Source organism: Rhinoderma darwinii, chromosome 11 (assembly GCF_050947455.1).
Source record: "Rhinoderma darwinii isolate aRhiDar2 chromosome 11, aRhiDar2.hap1, whole genome shotgun sequence".
NCBI lineage: Eukaryota > Metazoa > Chordata > Amphibia > Anura > Rhinodermatidae > Rhinoderma > Rhinoderma darwinii.
The window spans coordinates 79,093,151-79,111,818 of record NC_134697.1 but is presented as its reverse complement, the minus strand read 5'-3'; the positions used below and the strand labels follow the sequence as shown (position 1 = coordinate 79,111,818).

The 18,668-nt window shown below is 44.1% G+C and overlaps 1 protein-coding gene across 2 annotated transcripts in view; it reads left to right on the top strand.

Moving 5' to 3' along the window:
• The first annotated feature begins 70 nt into the window (after positions 1-70).
• The window catches only part of POLR3A (RNA polymerase III subunit A), an 89,437-nt gene continuing 70,839 nt past the window's right edge, over positions 71-18,668 (top strand). The window contains exons 1-8 of one of the 2 annotated variants that reach the window (XM_075841802.1): positions 71-665; positions 2,404-2,539; positions 4,016-4,153; positions 8,765-8,936; positions 10,662-10,816; positions 11,174-11,413; positions 11,773-11,935; positions 16,338-16,474. In XM_075841802.1, the coding sequence (XP_075697917.1) occupies positions 625-665; positions 2,404-2,539; positions 4,016-4,153; positions 8,765-8,936; positions 10,662-10,816; positions 11,174-11,413; positions 11,773-11,935; positions 16,338-16,474 (1,182 nt within the window). In that variant the 5' untranslated portion in view covers positions 71-624. The remainder of the gene's footprint in view (positions 666-2,403; positions 2,540-4,015; positions 4,154-8,764; positions 8,937-10,661; positions 10,817-11,173; positions 11,414-11,772; positions 11,936-16,337; positions 16,475-18,668) is intronic. The other variant, XM_075841804.1, reaches the window with a different exon arrangement.

Below are 18,668 nucleotides of genomic sequence, written 5' to 3'. Positions count from 1 at the left end.
CTGTCAATCATAGGGATAAGTCCCGCCCACTTAGAGAGGCTGCGCTATCAGCGTGAGTTTCCTGAGTAGACGATTGTAAGTTCTTCCATGAGAAACAACCAGAGGAGGCTTCAACGCGTCATGTGAATAGCTTAAGCCTCGTTCACACAGCGGTATTTTGCATTAGTATTAGTAAGCCAACACCAGAAATACAAAACTCTCCATTACAGTTCTCTTTGTAGGTCCCACTCCCAGTGCAGTTAGAGCAGGGAATGCTACAAATCTCACTGGGAAAGTCAGCCATAATATCGGATCCCATTCCCATCTAGTCAGCCATGTGACCCTCCCGATTGACTGCCATCGTTGTGCCCCACATCCATTCATGACGTGTTGATGCCTTCCCCGGACTGTCATTACCTACATACAGAATACGTAATAATCCATCAGTGATGTAAAAGTGCAGTCTAGATACTGGCCTGACGATGGCGCTGTTTCCATCTGCAAGTCTCAGTCTCTCCTCCCGCATAACCTGAATTCTATAGTGAGGTGGAAGGTCTACCGGAAGTGACGCATGCAGCATGGAGAGCTGCCTGCATGTTCTACGTTTAGGCAGTTCACGTGAGGCGGATAACACGCAGTGACAAGATGAAGGAGCAGTTCAGAGAAACCGATGTGGCCAAAAAGATGTGAGTGATCGCGTGTTCTGCCGGGGCGCGCAGGCGCACCAGTATAATTCCGCTTTCATATCGGTCCGGGAATGACAGCTGGTGGGGGGACCCTGTTCTCTTCGTAATGGACTGAGGGCATCATAAAAATGTAGAGCACTATTGCCTGGGAGCTGTAGTTCTCTAGCTGCTGTGACACTACAACCCCTAGCATGCAGTTATTCCTGTTAGCTATGAGGGCACGTTGGGAGTAGTAGTCGTTACAGATCAATGCTGTAACGTCCCATGTGGAATATGTCCGGTCTGAGCCGTCATTCGCTGCTGCCAGTTCTAAATTGTACTTCGTATATAGGGGAAAAAAACGCATCTAATAAATGGTCACTGCAGTTTAGTTCCATATTTTGAATTCCTGTTGGTGATTGTATTTGGGTATAACTCCCATTTGCTGGTTCCTGCCCGCCGCCTTCTCCATACACTTCAATGGTGAGGTGGCCGTGCTTGGCGCTCTCCATTGAAGTGTATGGGAGTTGGGTGAAGAGCCCTGTGCCGCTTGCTCAGCTTTTTTTTCTCGTAACTCTCATAGACTTTAATGGAGGGCGGCACACGGAAGCACGGCCACCTCTCCGTTGAAGTGAATAGAGATTGTAGCAGCTGGGAATTGGTGAAGAAGGGTCACTAGACCCTGAATCTCCTGATAGGTGAGAGTTACAGAGGTGGGACCTGCGCCCATAAGGCATAGGTCGTATCCTGTCAATTCCATAAGTGCTTAAAGGGGTTGTCCACTACTGAACTACTGATGACTTATCCACCAGATAGGATATGGTATATCATTGGTGCGGGTCCGACACTCCGACCCCGCACCGTTCAGCCCCTTCGGCTATGTCCGGGCATCGGAAGTTATGGCCCATTATGCCATGTATGGAGCCGGAAGAAATTGGCTCCGTACGTCGCATAGTGGCCGTGCTGGTGAACTGCAGCTCTGCTTCTATTCACTTGTATAATCGCACAGCTGCAGTACGGCAGATCCGCTGCTATTCAGTGGTCAGAGCCAACTACTGCCGGCATGTACAGCTGGTGCTCGGAGGCAGCCGAGCGGCTTAACGGCGCGGGGTCCGGATGTCGGACCCCCACAGATCATGTTCTGATGTCCGGCGGATAAGTCATCAGTTGTCCAGTAGTTGAAATCCCCTTTAAGGCCTTGTTCACACACTTTTTTGACTGCAAAAAAAGCCTGTGTTTGCCTCCCATTGTTTTCAATGGGAGGTGGAGGCGTTTTTTCCCCGCGAGCAGGAAAAACCGCTTGCGGGAAAAAGAAGCGACATGCCCTATCTTGAGGCGTTTTCTGCCTCAAAAACCCCATAGAAATCAATAGGTAACGGAAAAAACGCCGCAAACAGCTGACACGTTTTTTGATGCCTTTTTCTACGCTTTTTATGTCAAAAACAGCTCGTGTTATTTCCTTTTGTCTTTTGAAGAAATGGGTAAAAAAAACGCGTCAAACTGCATTAAAAAAATGCAACAAAAAACACCTGTGGTGCAAAACCTCTTCAAAAAAACCGGAGCTGATTTTTCCGGCCAGAATTTTCTGCCTGCAAAAAAAACCCTGTGTGAACAGGAACTAAGATGGGAAATAAAACATGGACCCTTGTTCTTGGGTGTGCACTCATTTTGGTTTTGTGCTGGTGAGATTATATTCAGTGATATATGTTGGTTTTATTACACAAATGTTGATCTGTTCCTTTCTCCCACACGTCTCTAGAAGCCACATCTGCTTTGGGGTGAAGTCTGCAGAGCAGATGAGGCAGCAGGCGCACATCCAGGTGGTGAGCAAGAGTCTGTACAGCCAAGACAACAGCCGGACCCCTCTTCCTTTTGGGGTTCTGGATCATCGCATGGTATATAAATGCAACCTACTTTTCTTATTTTTGCTCTTTTTTTGTTGAAGTGTTTATATTTGACTTAGGCTATGTACACCTGTGACAGTTTTTTGTTTGCTTTTTTTTTCTTATTTTTCTTTACATAAAATTGTGCATCAGTCTGATTGGTGCAACTTCCTAAATACATTTTATTAAAAAATATTTTGACTTTTTGAGATACAGCTGCTGTCTAAAAACAGAATAGTCACAGGCCTCCAGTGCGAGTTTATTGAATGAATTTGCCTAATCGCCCAGCCCGAAGGCCTAGTATTGGACTTGCACATGCGATTGTTGGATTGCTTGCACAATACACGGCAATACTTGTATATTGTGGTGTGTATTGTGCTTTTTACTTTCTCCAATTAAGCCGCATCTCTTGGCAAGCCTTAATAGAAGGACCAAGATGGCAGACCTGGGGGGCCTTTATTAGGGCACTGCCTGCCGTGACGAACCATTGGCACGATGGCGTGACAGAGGGGCATACTCTGACTAACCGCTTAGATGCCGCTATTGACCAAAGCATCTAAATAAACGGCCGCAAAGAGTTGTCTCCAATCTGGGCCGTTATTAGGGGGTTTCAGCTGCAATATTCCCCCCGCGCCCCCTTGACTATGATGTATAAACGTATAACAATTAGTCTTTTTTTTTTTTTTTTTTTTTGCATCAAAATTTAATTTAGTTCTCACCAGAGTTTCAATGTTTCCCATAAGAATCCTCTCCTGTAATCGTGATGTCACTTCTGTGTCTCATATTTTTTTGAGTAATAAAATATCAGTCGGAATGTGCCTTGGCCATTGCATGTCTACAATGCAGGACTTCACTGGGCGACCACCACAAGTGACCGTAGTCCTGTGTGTTCTTCTGTTGTCACTGAAATTCCTCCAGGCTAAAGTTTGCAGCAACGTGTTTGTCACATCAGTCAGCAGCCTCTCCGGCACTTTAGGCTGGGTTCACACGAGCATGTTACGTCTGCAAGTCCCGGACCGAACACACTGCAGGGAGCCGGGCTCCTAGCATCATAGTTATGTACGATGCTAGGAGTCCCTGCCTCGCTGCAGGACAACTGTCCCGTACTGTAATCATGTTTTCAGTACGGGACAGTAGTTCCAAGGAGAGGCAGGGACTCCTAGTGTCGTACATAACTATGATGCTAGGAGCCCGGCTCCCGGCACTGTGTTCGGTCCGGGACTTGCGGCCGAAATACGTTCCGTACATTACGTACGTAACATGGTCATGTGAATCCAGCCTCGTACTGTATGTGGCTTTCCAGTATTTGGAATGACCTATATAATTATATCTTATAATATATGCGCTTGCGGTCAATGTGAAGTTAGAAGTTACTTGGGGGGTGGGGGGCAGGGGGGTACAATGTTATAATGGGGGCTGGGTTATGGTGCGGTGGGAATTATTTCATGTGTCCGCTTGTTTCTCTAATGGTTTTGTGCGCAATTTTAGGGCACTAGTGAGAAGGATCGTCCCTGTCTGACATGCGGGAAGAACTTGGCTGACTGTTTGGGTCATTATGGCTACCTGGATCTTGAACTACCTTGCTTTCATGTAGGGTACTTCAAGGCAGTCATCGGAATATTACAGGTACGTTGCATTACTATATTTATTCATTCATTTCTGTTGCTTATATAGCGCCAAAGGGGCTAAGAATCTAAATTCCCTCTCTGTATGTTTTTGGAGTGTGGGAGGAATCCCGAGAAATCGAAATAAACACCTACAATCTGCAGGCGGATGTTGCGCTTGGTCGGATTCAAGTCCAGGGCAGCCGTCCTACTATTTGAAACGAATAATACTTATTTGACTTTAATCCTGTTTATTAGCAAGGCTTTAGGTATTTGTTTTTGAGTTCTACTCCGTGTTCAATTATAATAATATATTTTTGTTTGATTGTGAGGGAACCTGTCAGGGAGCCACTAATCTACCAGCACGTTGTTACGCAGCTGGAGTTTAGTGTTCCAAATCTGCTCATGTCGAAACCGGACGTTTAGGCGATAGTTAGTAAAATAGCTTACAAGTTACTGACGCTTAGGGGTGTCATTGTATGTAATCGCATCGCTATGCGCACGCTCCCGGTTTCGTTCTTGGACTGATCTCCGTAATTTTGTAAGTTATTTTTACTCGCTATTGCCTCAATGGTGGTTGGTGGTGTCTTACTGGTTCCAAACCTAGTGACAGGTTTCTTTTAACACCTACCCACACGAGGACGCAACTGTACGTCCTGGCGAAGGGTTACTAAGACACTCCCGGTGAGCACTCTCCTAACAGCTGACACTCCCCTGTTGCCGGCCAGCTGTGAAACGCCGGAGATTTTTGCAATTAACCCCTTAAATGCGTCGATCGATAGCAATCACAGCATTTAAGGGGTTTGTAGCAGATTGGCACCCCACACAACGTGATCTTGGGGGGGTGCCGATGGTTGGCATGGCAACCAGAGGCCTGACAATGGCCTCCGGATCTGTCATGTACGGAAGCCGACGACGATCCGCCTCCGCCAGGTCCTGATAGGCTTCCTGTCAGTGTCACAGTAGTGTAGTGTATTATAGCTGAGATCAGTGTTGCCGGTTTTAAATGGAATGTGTCGTGAATTAATTATTTTTTTTAAGTAAGTTCTTTTTATTATATGTTTTAGTTTTTTTTTTACAGTGGTTTTTTTTTCTTCCAAATGGTGGGAAGTATTAAGAATTAAATAACAATTTGTCATGTTTTGCTATGTTGGCCACCAGAGGGAGCACTTCCTAGAATTACAGCAAGGTGAATAAGGTAAAGCAACCTGACTCACAGCTGCTGTAAATGTGGGAGGGAATTTCACTCATTGCTAAGCGTCGTCCGGCTCCCATTTTGGAAGAGCGTTTACAATGCAGCTGGTAGAAGCTACAGGACCAACCAAAAGGCTAAGAATGATGAAAGTGAAGTTTTATGTTCCAAGAACCGCATAAAAAACCGCTTGATTACGCTTTTCATTTACATAATTGGTGTGCTGTTCGTACATACAACGTGTTTTTTTACACAGGCGTTTTTAAAAAAACACGTTGTGTAAATAAAGTGTTGAGTCAATTCCTTTGCACGTAAAACATGCCAAATTTTCCCATAGTCAAAGGGAGTCCTAATTATGCGCCAAAAAAACATGCGGGAAAAAAAGCGTCAAACGCTGGATTAAGCTTCCAGTTTACATCAATGGGAAAGCGAGCCAAAACGTGTCGCACAGTTGCATGTTTGGGTGGGCTCGCGCGCACACAGCTCTACTGCGCACACGCACACACACACACACCTATATATATCCAAAGAATAAATCCTGCAGCACTTTTCTGTTGCACTTGCCATGTTGGCATAAATAAATCCATTTTTTCTTGACTACTGCACTGCTGCAGGATTTATTCTTTGGATCGAAACCACTTGCTGGCACCCATTTACAAAAGGACTTCTTGCCTGAATTTGAGTGCGTGCGTGTATATATTTTTTTAAATTTTATATACACACACAGTTACAGCATGTGTGGGAGGGGGACTGACACACACACACACACACACACACACACACACCTTACGCGCAGTGCGGCCGGTCTTCAAAATAAGCCCCCACACCACTCTATTGACAGAAAAATAAAAAAGTTATGGCTCTTGGAAGGCGGGCAGTGAAAAACGAAAATACAAAAAATGGCTCTGGAAAAGGTTAATTAATTTCTAATGAAAAAAATACCTGCGGAGTCAAAATGCTCACTATACCGCTTAAAATGCCTTAAGGGGTGTAGTTTCCAAAATAGGGGTCACTGCTTGGGGGCTTGTTTTACTCTGAGCTCAGAGCCCTGCAATTTTGGGCCAATGCTGTGAAATCCACCAAAATAGACCACAAATGTGCATGGTGCTTTTCATTTCTGTGCCCGGTCATATGTCCAGGTAAATGATAAATGCCTTGAGGGGTGTAATTTCCAAAATGGGGTCACTTCTTGGGGGCTTCCACTGTACTCTGGTACCTCATGGGTTATGCAAATGCGACATGTCGCCCAAAAACCAATCCAGCAAAATCTGCATGCCAAATAGTGCTCCTACCTTTCTGAGCCCTGCCGTGTGTCCAAACAGCAGTTGGCCCAGATGTGGGGTATTGCTGTAATCGGAAGAAATTGCTTTACAAGTATTGGGGGGCTTTTTCTCCATTATTCCTTGCGAAAATGAGAAAGTTAAACATTTTAGTGGAAGAAATGTTGATATTCATTTTCACGGCCTAATTCTAATAAATTCTGTCAAAAATCTGTGGGATATAAATGCCCACTATACCGTCTATATACTCCTTAAAGGGTTTAGTTTGCCAAATGGGGTCTTTTTAGGGGTGTTTCCACTGTTTTGGCATCACAAGACCTCTTCAAACCTGACATGGTGCCTAAAGTATATTGCAGTGAAAAGAAGGTCCCAAAATCCACTAGGTGCTCCTTTGTTTCTGAGGCCGGGGCTTCAGTCCATTATCACACTAGGGCCACATGTGGGATATTTCTAAAAACTGCAGAATCTGGGCAATAAATATTGAGTTTAGTTTCTCTAGTAAAACCTTCTGTGTTACAGATTTTTTTTTATTAAAATGTTTTTTTTTAAATAAAATTATGTGATTTGTAAATTTCACCACCACTTTGCTTTAATTCCTGTGAAACACCTAATGGGTTAAGAAACTTTTTAAATGCTGTTTTTGAATACTTTGATGGGTGCAGTTTTTAATATATAGGACCCTCAAAGCCACTTCAGAACTGAACTGGTCCCTAAAAAAATAGGTTTTGTACATTTTCTTGAATATGAGAAATTGCTGCTAAAGTTCTAAGCCTTGTAACGTCCTTGAAAAATAAAAGGATGTTCAAAAAACTATGCAATCATAAAGTAGACATGTGGGAAATGTTAGCTAGTAACTATTTTGTGTGGTATTACTTACTATCTGTCTTACAAGCAGATACATTTAAATTGGCAAAAATGAGCATTTTTATTTTTTTTAATTTTCACCAAATTTTGCTGTTTTTCACAAATAATGAATTTATCGACTAAATTTTTCCACGAACATAAAGTACAATGTGTCACGAGAAAACAATCTCAGAATCACATGAATAGATAAAAGTTATTTCCACATAAAGTAACACATGTCGAATTTGAAAAAAATTGCTGTGTCCACAAGGCCAAAACGGTCTGTTTCCTGAAGGGGTTAAATTACGGTCTTGGCTTTTATTTAGTGTTCCAGTGAGCCATTTTTAGGAAAGTTTAGTTGGGCTTGGAGTTTAAAGCAGAGGTGCTTAACCTTTTTACCGTTGGGAAGGAGACGACACCAGGTGTATTTCTTAATTAAAAAAAAAAAAACTTGGTGTGGCAGTGTGCAAGGCACGCTGTAATGTGATCAAGATTTGTTGACTGCTTTGTCCTCACCCGTGCTGATCTTTGAACAGGCCTGGATAAGTTTGCCACTACTACCGTTATGACTTCTTAGACCAGGGTTTTTCAAAAAATTGGGTTTCAATGGAGTTTGTTTTTCTCAAAAATGCTTTTATTGGGTGGAGCTTGTAGACTTGTTTCAAGAGGGTGTTGATCAAGCAAGCTATCCATTGATATCACGTGACCCACCAAAGATCTGTCAGAGGTAGAATAAACTGTAAGGCCTCATGCAACGACCGTAGCCATGTGCACGGCCGTGATTTTCGGGTCGGCCGGCAGTGGACTGTCAGCCGCGAGCCGCCCGCAGATCACGGGCCATGCACGTGGCCGCAGCCATTATTTTCAATGAGCCTGGAACGGCTGTAATAAGACATGTCCGTTCTTTCTGCGGTCCAGGGCCATGCACGGACCATGAAAACCACGGTCGTGTGCATGGCCCCATAAGAATGAATGGGGCTGCAATTCTCCTGTGGATTTTCGGGGGAGTTGCGGCCGCAAAAGCACGTTCGTGTTCATGGGGCCTTAAGGAAGTTTTTATAAGATTATAAAAAATGGGAAAGAATCGTGACGTTTCTTGGAAAATAACCATGTCCTGTGCCTAGTGTCACTTCTCCGCCCCATTCAAGTCCACACACAGCCCGTAGACAAGAATGATAAAGTTTCTGGGAAAGGGACCTTTTGTTCTAATCTCGTACAACCCCATTAAGTGATGAGTACTGAGTGACGATGAACTCCTAGGAGTCACCGATGGCTGATGGGTGCACTTGAAGGTAAATGTTTTGACTGGCTCTTTCAGATGATCTGCAAGACCTGCTCCCATATCATGCTGAGCACAGAAGAGAGGAAGCAATTCTTGGATTTCTTAAAGAGGCCGAGCCTTGCCTACCTGCAGAAGAGAGGCCTAAAAAAGAAAATCTCGGAGAAGTGTCGCAAAAAGACGGTTTGCTTCTACTGTGGGGCGTTTAATGGTTAGATTTTTATTCTTTTCATACCCACTATACAAGTCAAATGTTGGTGCCAAAACTTCTTGAAAGGTACATTAACGACTTGTCTACATGTAAAGGACTTGCTGCAGAAAATTTCTGCAGCAATTCCGCAGAAAGTAGCAGAAATTCGGCTGCGGAAAAAAATTGCGTTTTTCACCGCAGAAAATGGTGCGGATTTTGCTGTGTCTTTTGTCAGTTCTGGGAGATGGAGACATCGCCCGAAAAACGCAGCAGTTCAGTCCACTTTCCGCTACAGGAATTGAGATGCTGCCGTAAGGGTATGTTCACACACACTATTTACAGACGTAATTCTGGCGTTTTTGCCCCGAATTACGTCCGAAAATAGCGCCTCAATAGCGTTGACAATCATCTGCCCATTGAAAGCAATGGGCAGACGTTTGCCTGTTCACACGAGGCGTATATTTACGCGCCGCTGTCAAATGACGGCGCGTAAATAGACGCCCGCGTCAAAGAAGTGACCTGTCACTTCTTTGGGCGTAGTTGGAGCCGTTATTCATTGACTCCAATGAAAAGCAGCGCCAATTACGTCCGTAATGGACGCGGCGTTCAAGCGCCTGCACATGCCGTTACGGCTGAAATTACGGGGATGTTTTCAGGCGGAAACGGCCCCGTAATTTCAGCCGTTACAGACGCTGTCGTGTGAACATACCCTAAGAAAAATATGTAACGCAGGGTGAATTTCTGTTCGGAATTTTTCCGCAGCGTGTGGATGAGATGTGTTACATTTCACCCACTTTGCTGCTGCTGTATGCTGCTGCGTATTTTCCGTCTGCAATTCCGGACGTGTGGACAAGTCCTAAAAGTTTTCTTGTATATTGTAAAGGGGTTGAGAGTCAAACCGACTTCTTCATCAGGCACACGGGATTATATGTTCTATGTCACGGGCCGAATAAACAAATTGCTTATGTCACAACTGGTACGTGTTGTATCTGACAAAAGAAAAATTAGGATCCTCATCTGGTTACCAGAACACTCTACAATAATAGAAAATATATTGTGTAGTTAAAGGGAACCCGGTCACCAGCATTTCACCTATTGAACTTATCCCTCAAAAGTTCATTGTCGTCGTCCCCTCTCCTAAACTCCTCCTCCGACTGTAAATAACGGTCTGCAAACATTTTGCGCCTTTTATCGTAAAAATCCCGTGTCCCTTTGTGCGCAAACACCAGAAGAGGACATCAATGCACAAGCGCAGGAATTTGTGAGCTGTCAATCGAAAGTAAGGCGGCGGGTAAACTTGGAAAGACTTTAGGAATGAAGATCTGACTCTCTTCTGCTCATTAGCATACGGTGTGAGAACACTAAAAAACTGAATACTAAAGCTACAGAGCTGACTAAGAAGACAATTATAGGTTATATAGAAATGATTTGTCACCCACTACCACCAGGTATTGCTGGTTTAATAGGTGAAATGCTGGTGACAGGTTCCCTTTAACAGCGTGTTAGGGCGGCACTGTGAACACAGTTGGAGCTTTACTCCCAGGTCGGCTGCTCCGCTTCCAAAGGATTGACTCCAATACCATTCAATATCTAAACAAAAGATGAAGCTCCTTCGGAGTGCCCCTTCATCTTCTTTTGTTTGGATATTGGATAGTTATCTACGAAGTCAGATCATTTAAGATGGATTTAACCCCAGGTTGTTGTACAAACCATTTTTTTTCTTTTGTGTTTCTTTTATATTTGCAGGCCCGGTAAAGAAGTGTGGTTTGCTCAAAATCATTCATGAAAAGTACAAGACTACTAAAAAAGTGGTCGATCCCCTGGTGTCTCAGTTCTTACAGTCCTTTGAGAATGCCATAGAGCACAACAAGGAGGTGGAGGCGCTCCTAGGACGAGCACAGGTGACTTCATTTTTTTAATATGAAAAATAATAATGTGCATTTGTTCGCCATATTCTAGAATACTGTTTCACGATTGTTGTTCTGTGTTCCTCTTCGGTCAACTTAGCCTCTGCAAGTCCCCAGTTACTTTTTTAGTTTTCATTTTAACCTATATAAAACCTAAAGGGGTCCCCACCAAAGGCATTTATGGTATATCCCCCAGGATATGCCATAAATGTCTGATAGGTGGAGTCCCCCTTCTGGGATCCCCATCTTTTGGATGAACAATAGATGTGTTGGACCGGAGTACTACTGAAGCCCTTGTCATTCAATGTTGTAATGTCACATGTACATACTTTTATATCTAATTCCCTGCAGGAAAATCTAAACCCACTCGTTGTATTGAATATTCTAAAACGGATCCCAGCTGAAGACATTCCTCTTTTACTTATGAATCCAGAAGCTGGTAAGCCTTGCGACCTTATCATCACTAGACTGCTCGTTCCTCCGCTGTGCATCCGCCCTTCAGTAGTGAGTGACCTGAAATCCGGCACCAATGAAGATGACCTCACTATGAAGTTGACAGAAATAATATTCTTAAATGACGTCATCAAGAAGGTACGGTGGCTTTATTCTTCATTTTTTTTATTCTTATATGATCAGAATTTCTTCCATTGACATGGGGATCAATTTTGGAGTACATTGAAGTTTAAATTCACTTTGATATTAAAACTAGACTTTAATTCCTGTTGCACACGACCAAGTGGCAGTTTTCACGGACCCATTCACTTTAGCGGGTGAGTTGGGTCCATGAAAACGGACCCGACTCTCCGATCCGTGGAGAGAGAGAACATGTCCTATCATTCCACGGATCACAGGCGAGACTCAGGCGGCACACACGGTCATGTGCATTAGGCGTAACTTAAAAGTAGATTTTTAGGACTGCGTATTTTTTCATATTCTATTTTGATTTTCAGCATAGAATCTCAGGAGCCAAAACCCAGATGATCATCGAGGACTGGGATTTCCTTCAGTTGCAATGTGCACTTTACATAAATAGTGAACTGTCTGGGATTCCTTTAAACATGGCCCCCAAAAAATGGACGCGTGGCTTTGTACAAAGGCTAAAGGGAAAGCAAGGTACAGTCTGTCTAAATGTAACCTTACATAGTGAATGTTACCACGTGTTAAGTGTGTCACGTCCTACGATGGTAGAGCTTAATCTGTTATCGTGGCCCAAAATATTAGTGTAGCCAACAAAGTACAGAAACAATATTTACAAGAATCGAAACTGTTTTCCTGTGGAAAATGATTCTGACCATTGTAGGTATCCTGCAATGTGTTCCACAATAATGACCAGCATCCCTATAGTGAATACATTATAACGCTGTTCAGCTTCCGGTAAAATAGCTCAATATATGGCCAGCTTAAATGGGTTATCCCATGTGGATAACAGATTTCTATCTATTTGGCTCTAAGGTTCGCATGTCCTAAGTGGAGAGCTGCTGCTAAAAGAGACCCCTGCGCTGGTGCACTTAACACGACTGTTTGCTACTCGGTTGATATTTATTTCAATAGTGGCCGTAAAATACGATGTTCCCCTATTATTATTGCCATAGTATAGTCCACTGAGCGTCCCTTAGTGATCACCGCTGATTACAGCGAGTTATAGAAGCCCAGACCCACGATGGAACACCCCAAGTATGTCCGTAAGATTCTTGGGCTTTGACAAAGTAGTGAGACCAATATTTATCTACATAAGATAATAAAATAATTTTCATGTTGAAATCTATCTGAATGTTATGCTGGCCGTCGACTGATATTCGTTTTTTTTTCTCCCTCTGTATGCCACAAGTTGGTTATTATGACATTTTTTACAATTTTGTCTAATATTTGGGGTTTACAGTATGACCAGCCAATTGCTTGCTGATCAGACGTTATAATAGAGCACTTTAACGGTTTCCGGAGACAAAAATATAGATGATATTTCTCGATCATTGAAGGACACCAGCATGGGTATAGGCCCTTGCAGCTAGGAGGCAGACACTAGGTAGGAAAAGTCTTGGCTCCACCCGGGCATGCCATACCCTTCCCACAGACACGGCCTAAATCTGTTTTGATTCTTGGATCTGCTGCTGTTTTTATTTAACTTTATTTCTTTATTTTACCTCCTTGACTACAGGTGGGTTGTCAGCCTGATCTCCAGCCTAGTCAACCCCCTGCAGGTGCGGCCAGCCTACCCCATTCTGCCCACAGTTTCTGCAATCGGGAACCCCTAGGATCTACCTCCCCCTGAATGAGCGAAGTCTTTTTCTCAGGCCTTAGGGGACATTTCCAGATTCTCCCAAACCATAGTTTAGTCTTTGCAACCTCTTCTTTTCCAAATAGCGTCTGAAATAAATTCCCCTCCGTCCTCTCCCATGGATAAGATGCCATTTGCCGCTCATGCTAGGTCACATAAGAGGATCAGAAGTGCCAGGGAGAAGTCCCACTCCTCTTCAGGGTATTTTTAAGGGTCCCATATTAGGGTCAATAATGGAAAAGTTGCTTTCACACCAGAACAGTCGATTTCCTCTGGTGGTAGATAAATGGAGTAACCCACGCTGGAAGGATTGTTCTTATTTGCAGTAATAGAATTCCTGGGTTGGCAGCAGGTCTTGACAATCCGGTCTGTTGGGAACTTGTCTTGGTATATAGAGAAATACAAAAATGGGGGGAAAGACCCGCGCCTGCTAGTGCAGTACTTTATGCAATTAGCCAGATAAAGAGTCAGTACTTACACAATCCCATATGTGAAAAACCGCTCATCTGGTTCTTCTGGACCTCCCTGGTTCACCTTCTCCTCTGGGTGTGGTGGAGATTACCAGAAAAATGCCAAGTTTCCCCATAGTAAATAAAAAAGTTTTTTTAATTTTTTATAGGTGTTTAAAACCAAACCAAGAAGTCATTTGGACCTGTGAATTATTACCCAATTTTCCGACCAGGCCAATCAAGTACGAAATATCCTCCGTAAGAACTGGCCTATTTTACTCAGTGATCCAATATTAAGGGACTCCCTAGAAATGAACCCAAGGGTCCGCTATAAAAAAAACGATGTCACTCAAATATACCCTTGCCCTATTACAATTATCATTGGAAAGAGGTATCTGTCCTACGTAGGGGTTCACCTCCCCTCCTCATACCCTTCTGTATACAAGGCCAACTTCCCTCCTCTTTTTGCGGAACTACGTAGACTAATGGCCAGGTGGGGCTCTCTCATGTCCGTCTTTGGGCGCATCACCGCAGTCAAAATGACTCTGCTTCCTAAACTATTATATTTCTTCGAAACACTGGCAGTGCCAGTACCCATGGGGGATCTGAGGTCATCGCAGTCTTCCATCCTCAGATTCATATGGCACTCCGGCAGGCACAGAATCCTTAAATCTGTTTTACTGTCTAGTGAGTCTGCTGGGGGGGGGTTATCTGTCCCTGACGCTGTGAGGTATTACTGGGCATCTCGTTTCCGTCACATCCCCTTTTGGGTGTCCCTTCGGGCGTTCAACAAGTGGACCGAAATAGAGAAATTATGGATGGCTCCTATTCATCCGAACTCCATGCTATGGGGTGACCCCCTGGCTATGCCCTCATCTACTCTTTTGGATCCCATGCGCTTTCAGAGAGAAATTCGGGAGGTGTTCAAGAGACGCTTTCATTTGGCTTCGGAATGTCCGCCATTTGACTTCCGTGTTATATACCCCTACTATACCAGGGGGCGCCACCTCACAAATGGTCCGACTTTGGCAGATATCTTCCACTTGGCCTATATGGTTAATCCCCTTATGCTAGATCTTCACCCATTTTCTTCCAACAGCACCATAATGTTCCCTCTATTGCATTTTTCCACTATCTGCAAATTAGACTCTACATGCAACAAACCTTCGGATCCACTAAGCCTACCAGCTTTGAAAAATGATGTCGACGTACAAAGAAAATCAATATAAAATCCTTATGTTCTGGTATCGCACCCCTGCCCTCTTACATAGCTTCAATCTGGGCATCTCCTCTGATTGCTGGCGATGCCAGGGCCAGAGGAGTGACCGGTTTCATATTTTTTGGGACTGCCCCCGTGTGCAGCAGTTCTGGTAGGATGTTAGCAATCTGACTACTGTGGTATTGCAACAGCATATTCCCCAGGACCCTCTACATCACTTACTAAATGTCACTCCTCGGTCACTAGGGAAGGAATCCGCTCGACTATTCCATCACTTTCTCACAGCGGCTAAAACCCTGATTGCATGGAAATGGAGACAAACTACACCCCCCCCCCCCCCCAACACTGACTTGGATTAGGGAAATCCACGCTATGGAACATATGACTGCTCCACTTTGTAACTCTTTGGACAGATTTAAATTAATTTGGGACACGTACTGGTTGCCATTATCCTTGGGTTAAACCCTCGACCGCAAATTTACAGTGCTTAATCCATAATGCAAATCTGCCATGTCTGAACGTGGCCGAAGGTGAAACCTCGTCTCCATAAAAATAAATTTATTGAAAATGATGTGTAGTTAAAAATGAAGAAAAAAAATATATTCTTTCAAATCTAAGTGGTAGTGCACACGGCGGGTTCTGCCGCAAAATACACCCAGAACTATTCCTGCCGACGGAAGGAAGATTCCTCCCTCCCATTGACCTCAATGGGAGGTTCTGCCGGAAACCGCCCGAAAATCGAGAAGGATGCCTTTTTCCCCGCTAGCTGAAATAATCTTCTAGCGGGAAAATAAAGCATCCCACTCTCATTGAAATGAATTGGAGGCATCCCTAAATTCCACTTTGTGAATATACCCAAATAGTTTTTATTTAAGATTTTTTTTTTAAGCATACACTACATAAAACACCCAAATGCCCCCCCCCCCCCCACGCAACTTTACAATTCTATAGGCGGAGCGCCTTCCTGTACAGGTGTGTATACGTTGCCACTTTCCCTTCTTAAAGATCAACCCCTCGAGTCCCCATACTGTGGATCTGAGGACGTAGTCCCCCATCCTCTACCAAAACCAAGGTCGGTAGTCCAGGGGTGACCAACCACAGAGCCCATTGTCCCTCAATTTTTTTTTACATGCTCCCTGTTTAAAATGTAGCTAAACATGTGCCAAACTTCTGACAATGTCAGAAGTTTGGATTGGTGGGGGTCCGAGCACTGAGACCCCCACCAATCGCTAGAACGAAGAAGCGGAAGGTCTCGTGTGAGCGCTGAGCCTCTGCGTGTCTGTTCAGCTTTTTCCGGAAATAAATGTATCGGTGTACGGACTCAATAGAAAGTCAATGAACCCGTACTCCGATACATCGGCTTTCCGGAAAAAGCTGAACAGACACACAGCGGCTGAGCGCTCACACGAGGCCTTCAGCTGCTTCGTTCTAGAGATTGGTGGGGGTCTCCGTGCTCGGACTCCCACCAATCCAATCTTCTGACATGTATATACCCTTTTTCATACAAATAACTCCATTAAAGAAATCTAGCTTTTAATATTGTTTTTCCACTTTTTTTGTTTTCTTTTACAGGTCGATTCAGAGGAAATCTTTCTGGCAAGAGAGTGGATTTCTCTGGTCGTACGGTTATATCTCCTGACCCAAATCTCCGTATAGATGAAGTTGCTGTTCCCGTGCATGTGGCCAGAATACTTACTTTTCCTGAAAAGGTAAAGTTGCAGTGTACTAAAAATTTAAATAACTGTTAAAAATGACTAGTTCAAAAGTATTCCTCGTCCTCTCTTCTGGAAGGGTTTGGAGAATGCATGCCGGGGTGTTTGTACATTTAATAGGGATGTAGGGCAATTTGGGGTGGCACTACGTTACAATTCTTTGTAAAAGTGTTATTGAGGTCGGCTCTGTGCAAATAATCATCCTTCATACCAAATGTTTGGCCTTTCTCTCCTGTCTCTTGCAAGCACAAAATTACCCAGAATGTCATTGTATGCTGTAGAATGGAACACGAGGAATGAATGCTAAAAGTAAAACGGTCTTGGAGAAATCCTGCAGAGAACATTTCCATTTTCTGCTTGCAGACTGAGGGGGTGTGGCTTAGAATGCTGAGTCTTCTGGTTTTGCGATTGGTCTCTGAGCCCTCACGATAAGCTAACCCTTCCTGTTTTATAAGGATCGCTTTTAAACCTGTGCTGTGTACACTTGGGGCAGGATCAGCAGTGTTCAATAGAGAGGTTACAGTGAACGCTGACTTCTATCATACCTTCTAACTCTTAAACAATGGAAAATGTGACGTTCGTGTTTTCTATTTAAGCCACACCTTTAACCCCGCCTTCAAAGGATACAAGATTTAGGGAAAACTATAACTTCCAGCATTCCCTGAAGGTCTGCAGCTGTCAAGGCATGGCAGGAGTTGTGGTTTCTGCAAAAATGTTGAGAGGGTCACAGGTCCCTAAGGTGGGCTGCAAACTAGTATGAATTCTATGCGGTGAGCGTTTGCTCTGACTTGGGGCTTAACCCCTTAGTGACCAGCCTATTTTAGGCCCTAATGACCAAGCTATTTTTTTTGTTTTTCTATAGTCTCATTCAAAGAGCTATAACTATTTTTTATTCTTCCGTCGACATAGCTGTAGTATGATTTTCTTTTATTTTTTTTTGCGAGATTAGTTGTACTTTTTAATGGCACCATTTCGGGGTAGATATCATTTTTCGATTAACTTTTCTATTAACTTTTTTTGGGGGGAATGGAAAAAAACCCTGAAATTCCGCCATTGTTTATGATGCATCCGCAGGATATGCTATACATGTTTTGGTAGGAATATAGCAACCTAAATTCTTCCCAATGAACCTTCCTGTAGATTTGAGAGGGGGTGGGGGGGGTTCATACAGCCATATTGATGTAGGCTCATATTGATCACTACTCATCTGGACGGCAGATCTGACCTGCTCTACAAGACCTGGTCCTGCTGGGTTAGTATCCTGTACAGGTCCTCAATGCCAGCAGACTGACCGCAAATCGACTCTCTCATCCCTTCTCCAGCCTCCCCCACCAGTTGGCTCAAGGCTGGCTACTTGCATTAGTTCCCCTGGCTTTTCCACGTCTCCCCCACTCCCCTCATCTTGTTTACCACATACAGGTCATGTGGAGAATAGACCATGGATAATCGTAGAGCGGCCAGCAAAGGGGTTTCTCTGCTGCTCTATTGTTCACACTGCCCCTTGTTGTTTTCATTGCTGCTCGTGCAGAGGATAAATAAAGTGTATCCTCTGTGATCACAATCGCTTTGATTCTTAGGATATGGAGAGGAGTTTATAGATCCGGTCATCACATCAGGCTGCAGCTTATAGAAGGGGGACACTCGATCCTTCTCATCCTGCAGAAATGCATCTCTTTGCCAGGGAACTCTCCCTGCTCAGCAGAGGCTTTGTTTCTTGGTTCTTCACCCTAAGCCCTGGATCATTGTTCTGCTGGTTCATGGGCAGTGCTCTACCAGTACTTGGTAAGTCTCATCTCATGGGCAGTTCTCTACCAGTACTTGGTAAGTCTCATCTCATGGGCAGTGCTCTACCAGTACTTGGTAAGTCTCATCTCATGGGCAGTGCTCTACCAGTACTTGGTAAGCCTCATCTCATGGGCAGTGCTCTACTAGTACTTGGAAAGCCTCCTCTCATGGGCAGTGCTCCACCAATACTTGGTAAGCCTCCTCTCATGGGCAGTGCTCTACCAGTACTTGGTAAGCCTCCTCTCATGGGCAGTGCTCTACCAGTACTTGGTAAGCCTCATCTCATGGGCAGTGCTCTACCAGTACTTCTGTCCTTGACTTTCCTTCTGCTTCTTACAGCATACATTAGCGGATTACATACTGCAGGTGTAACCTACAGTCTCCGTGACTGAGCATGACTTCATAA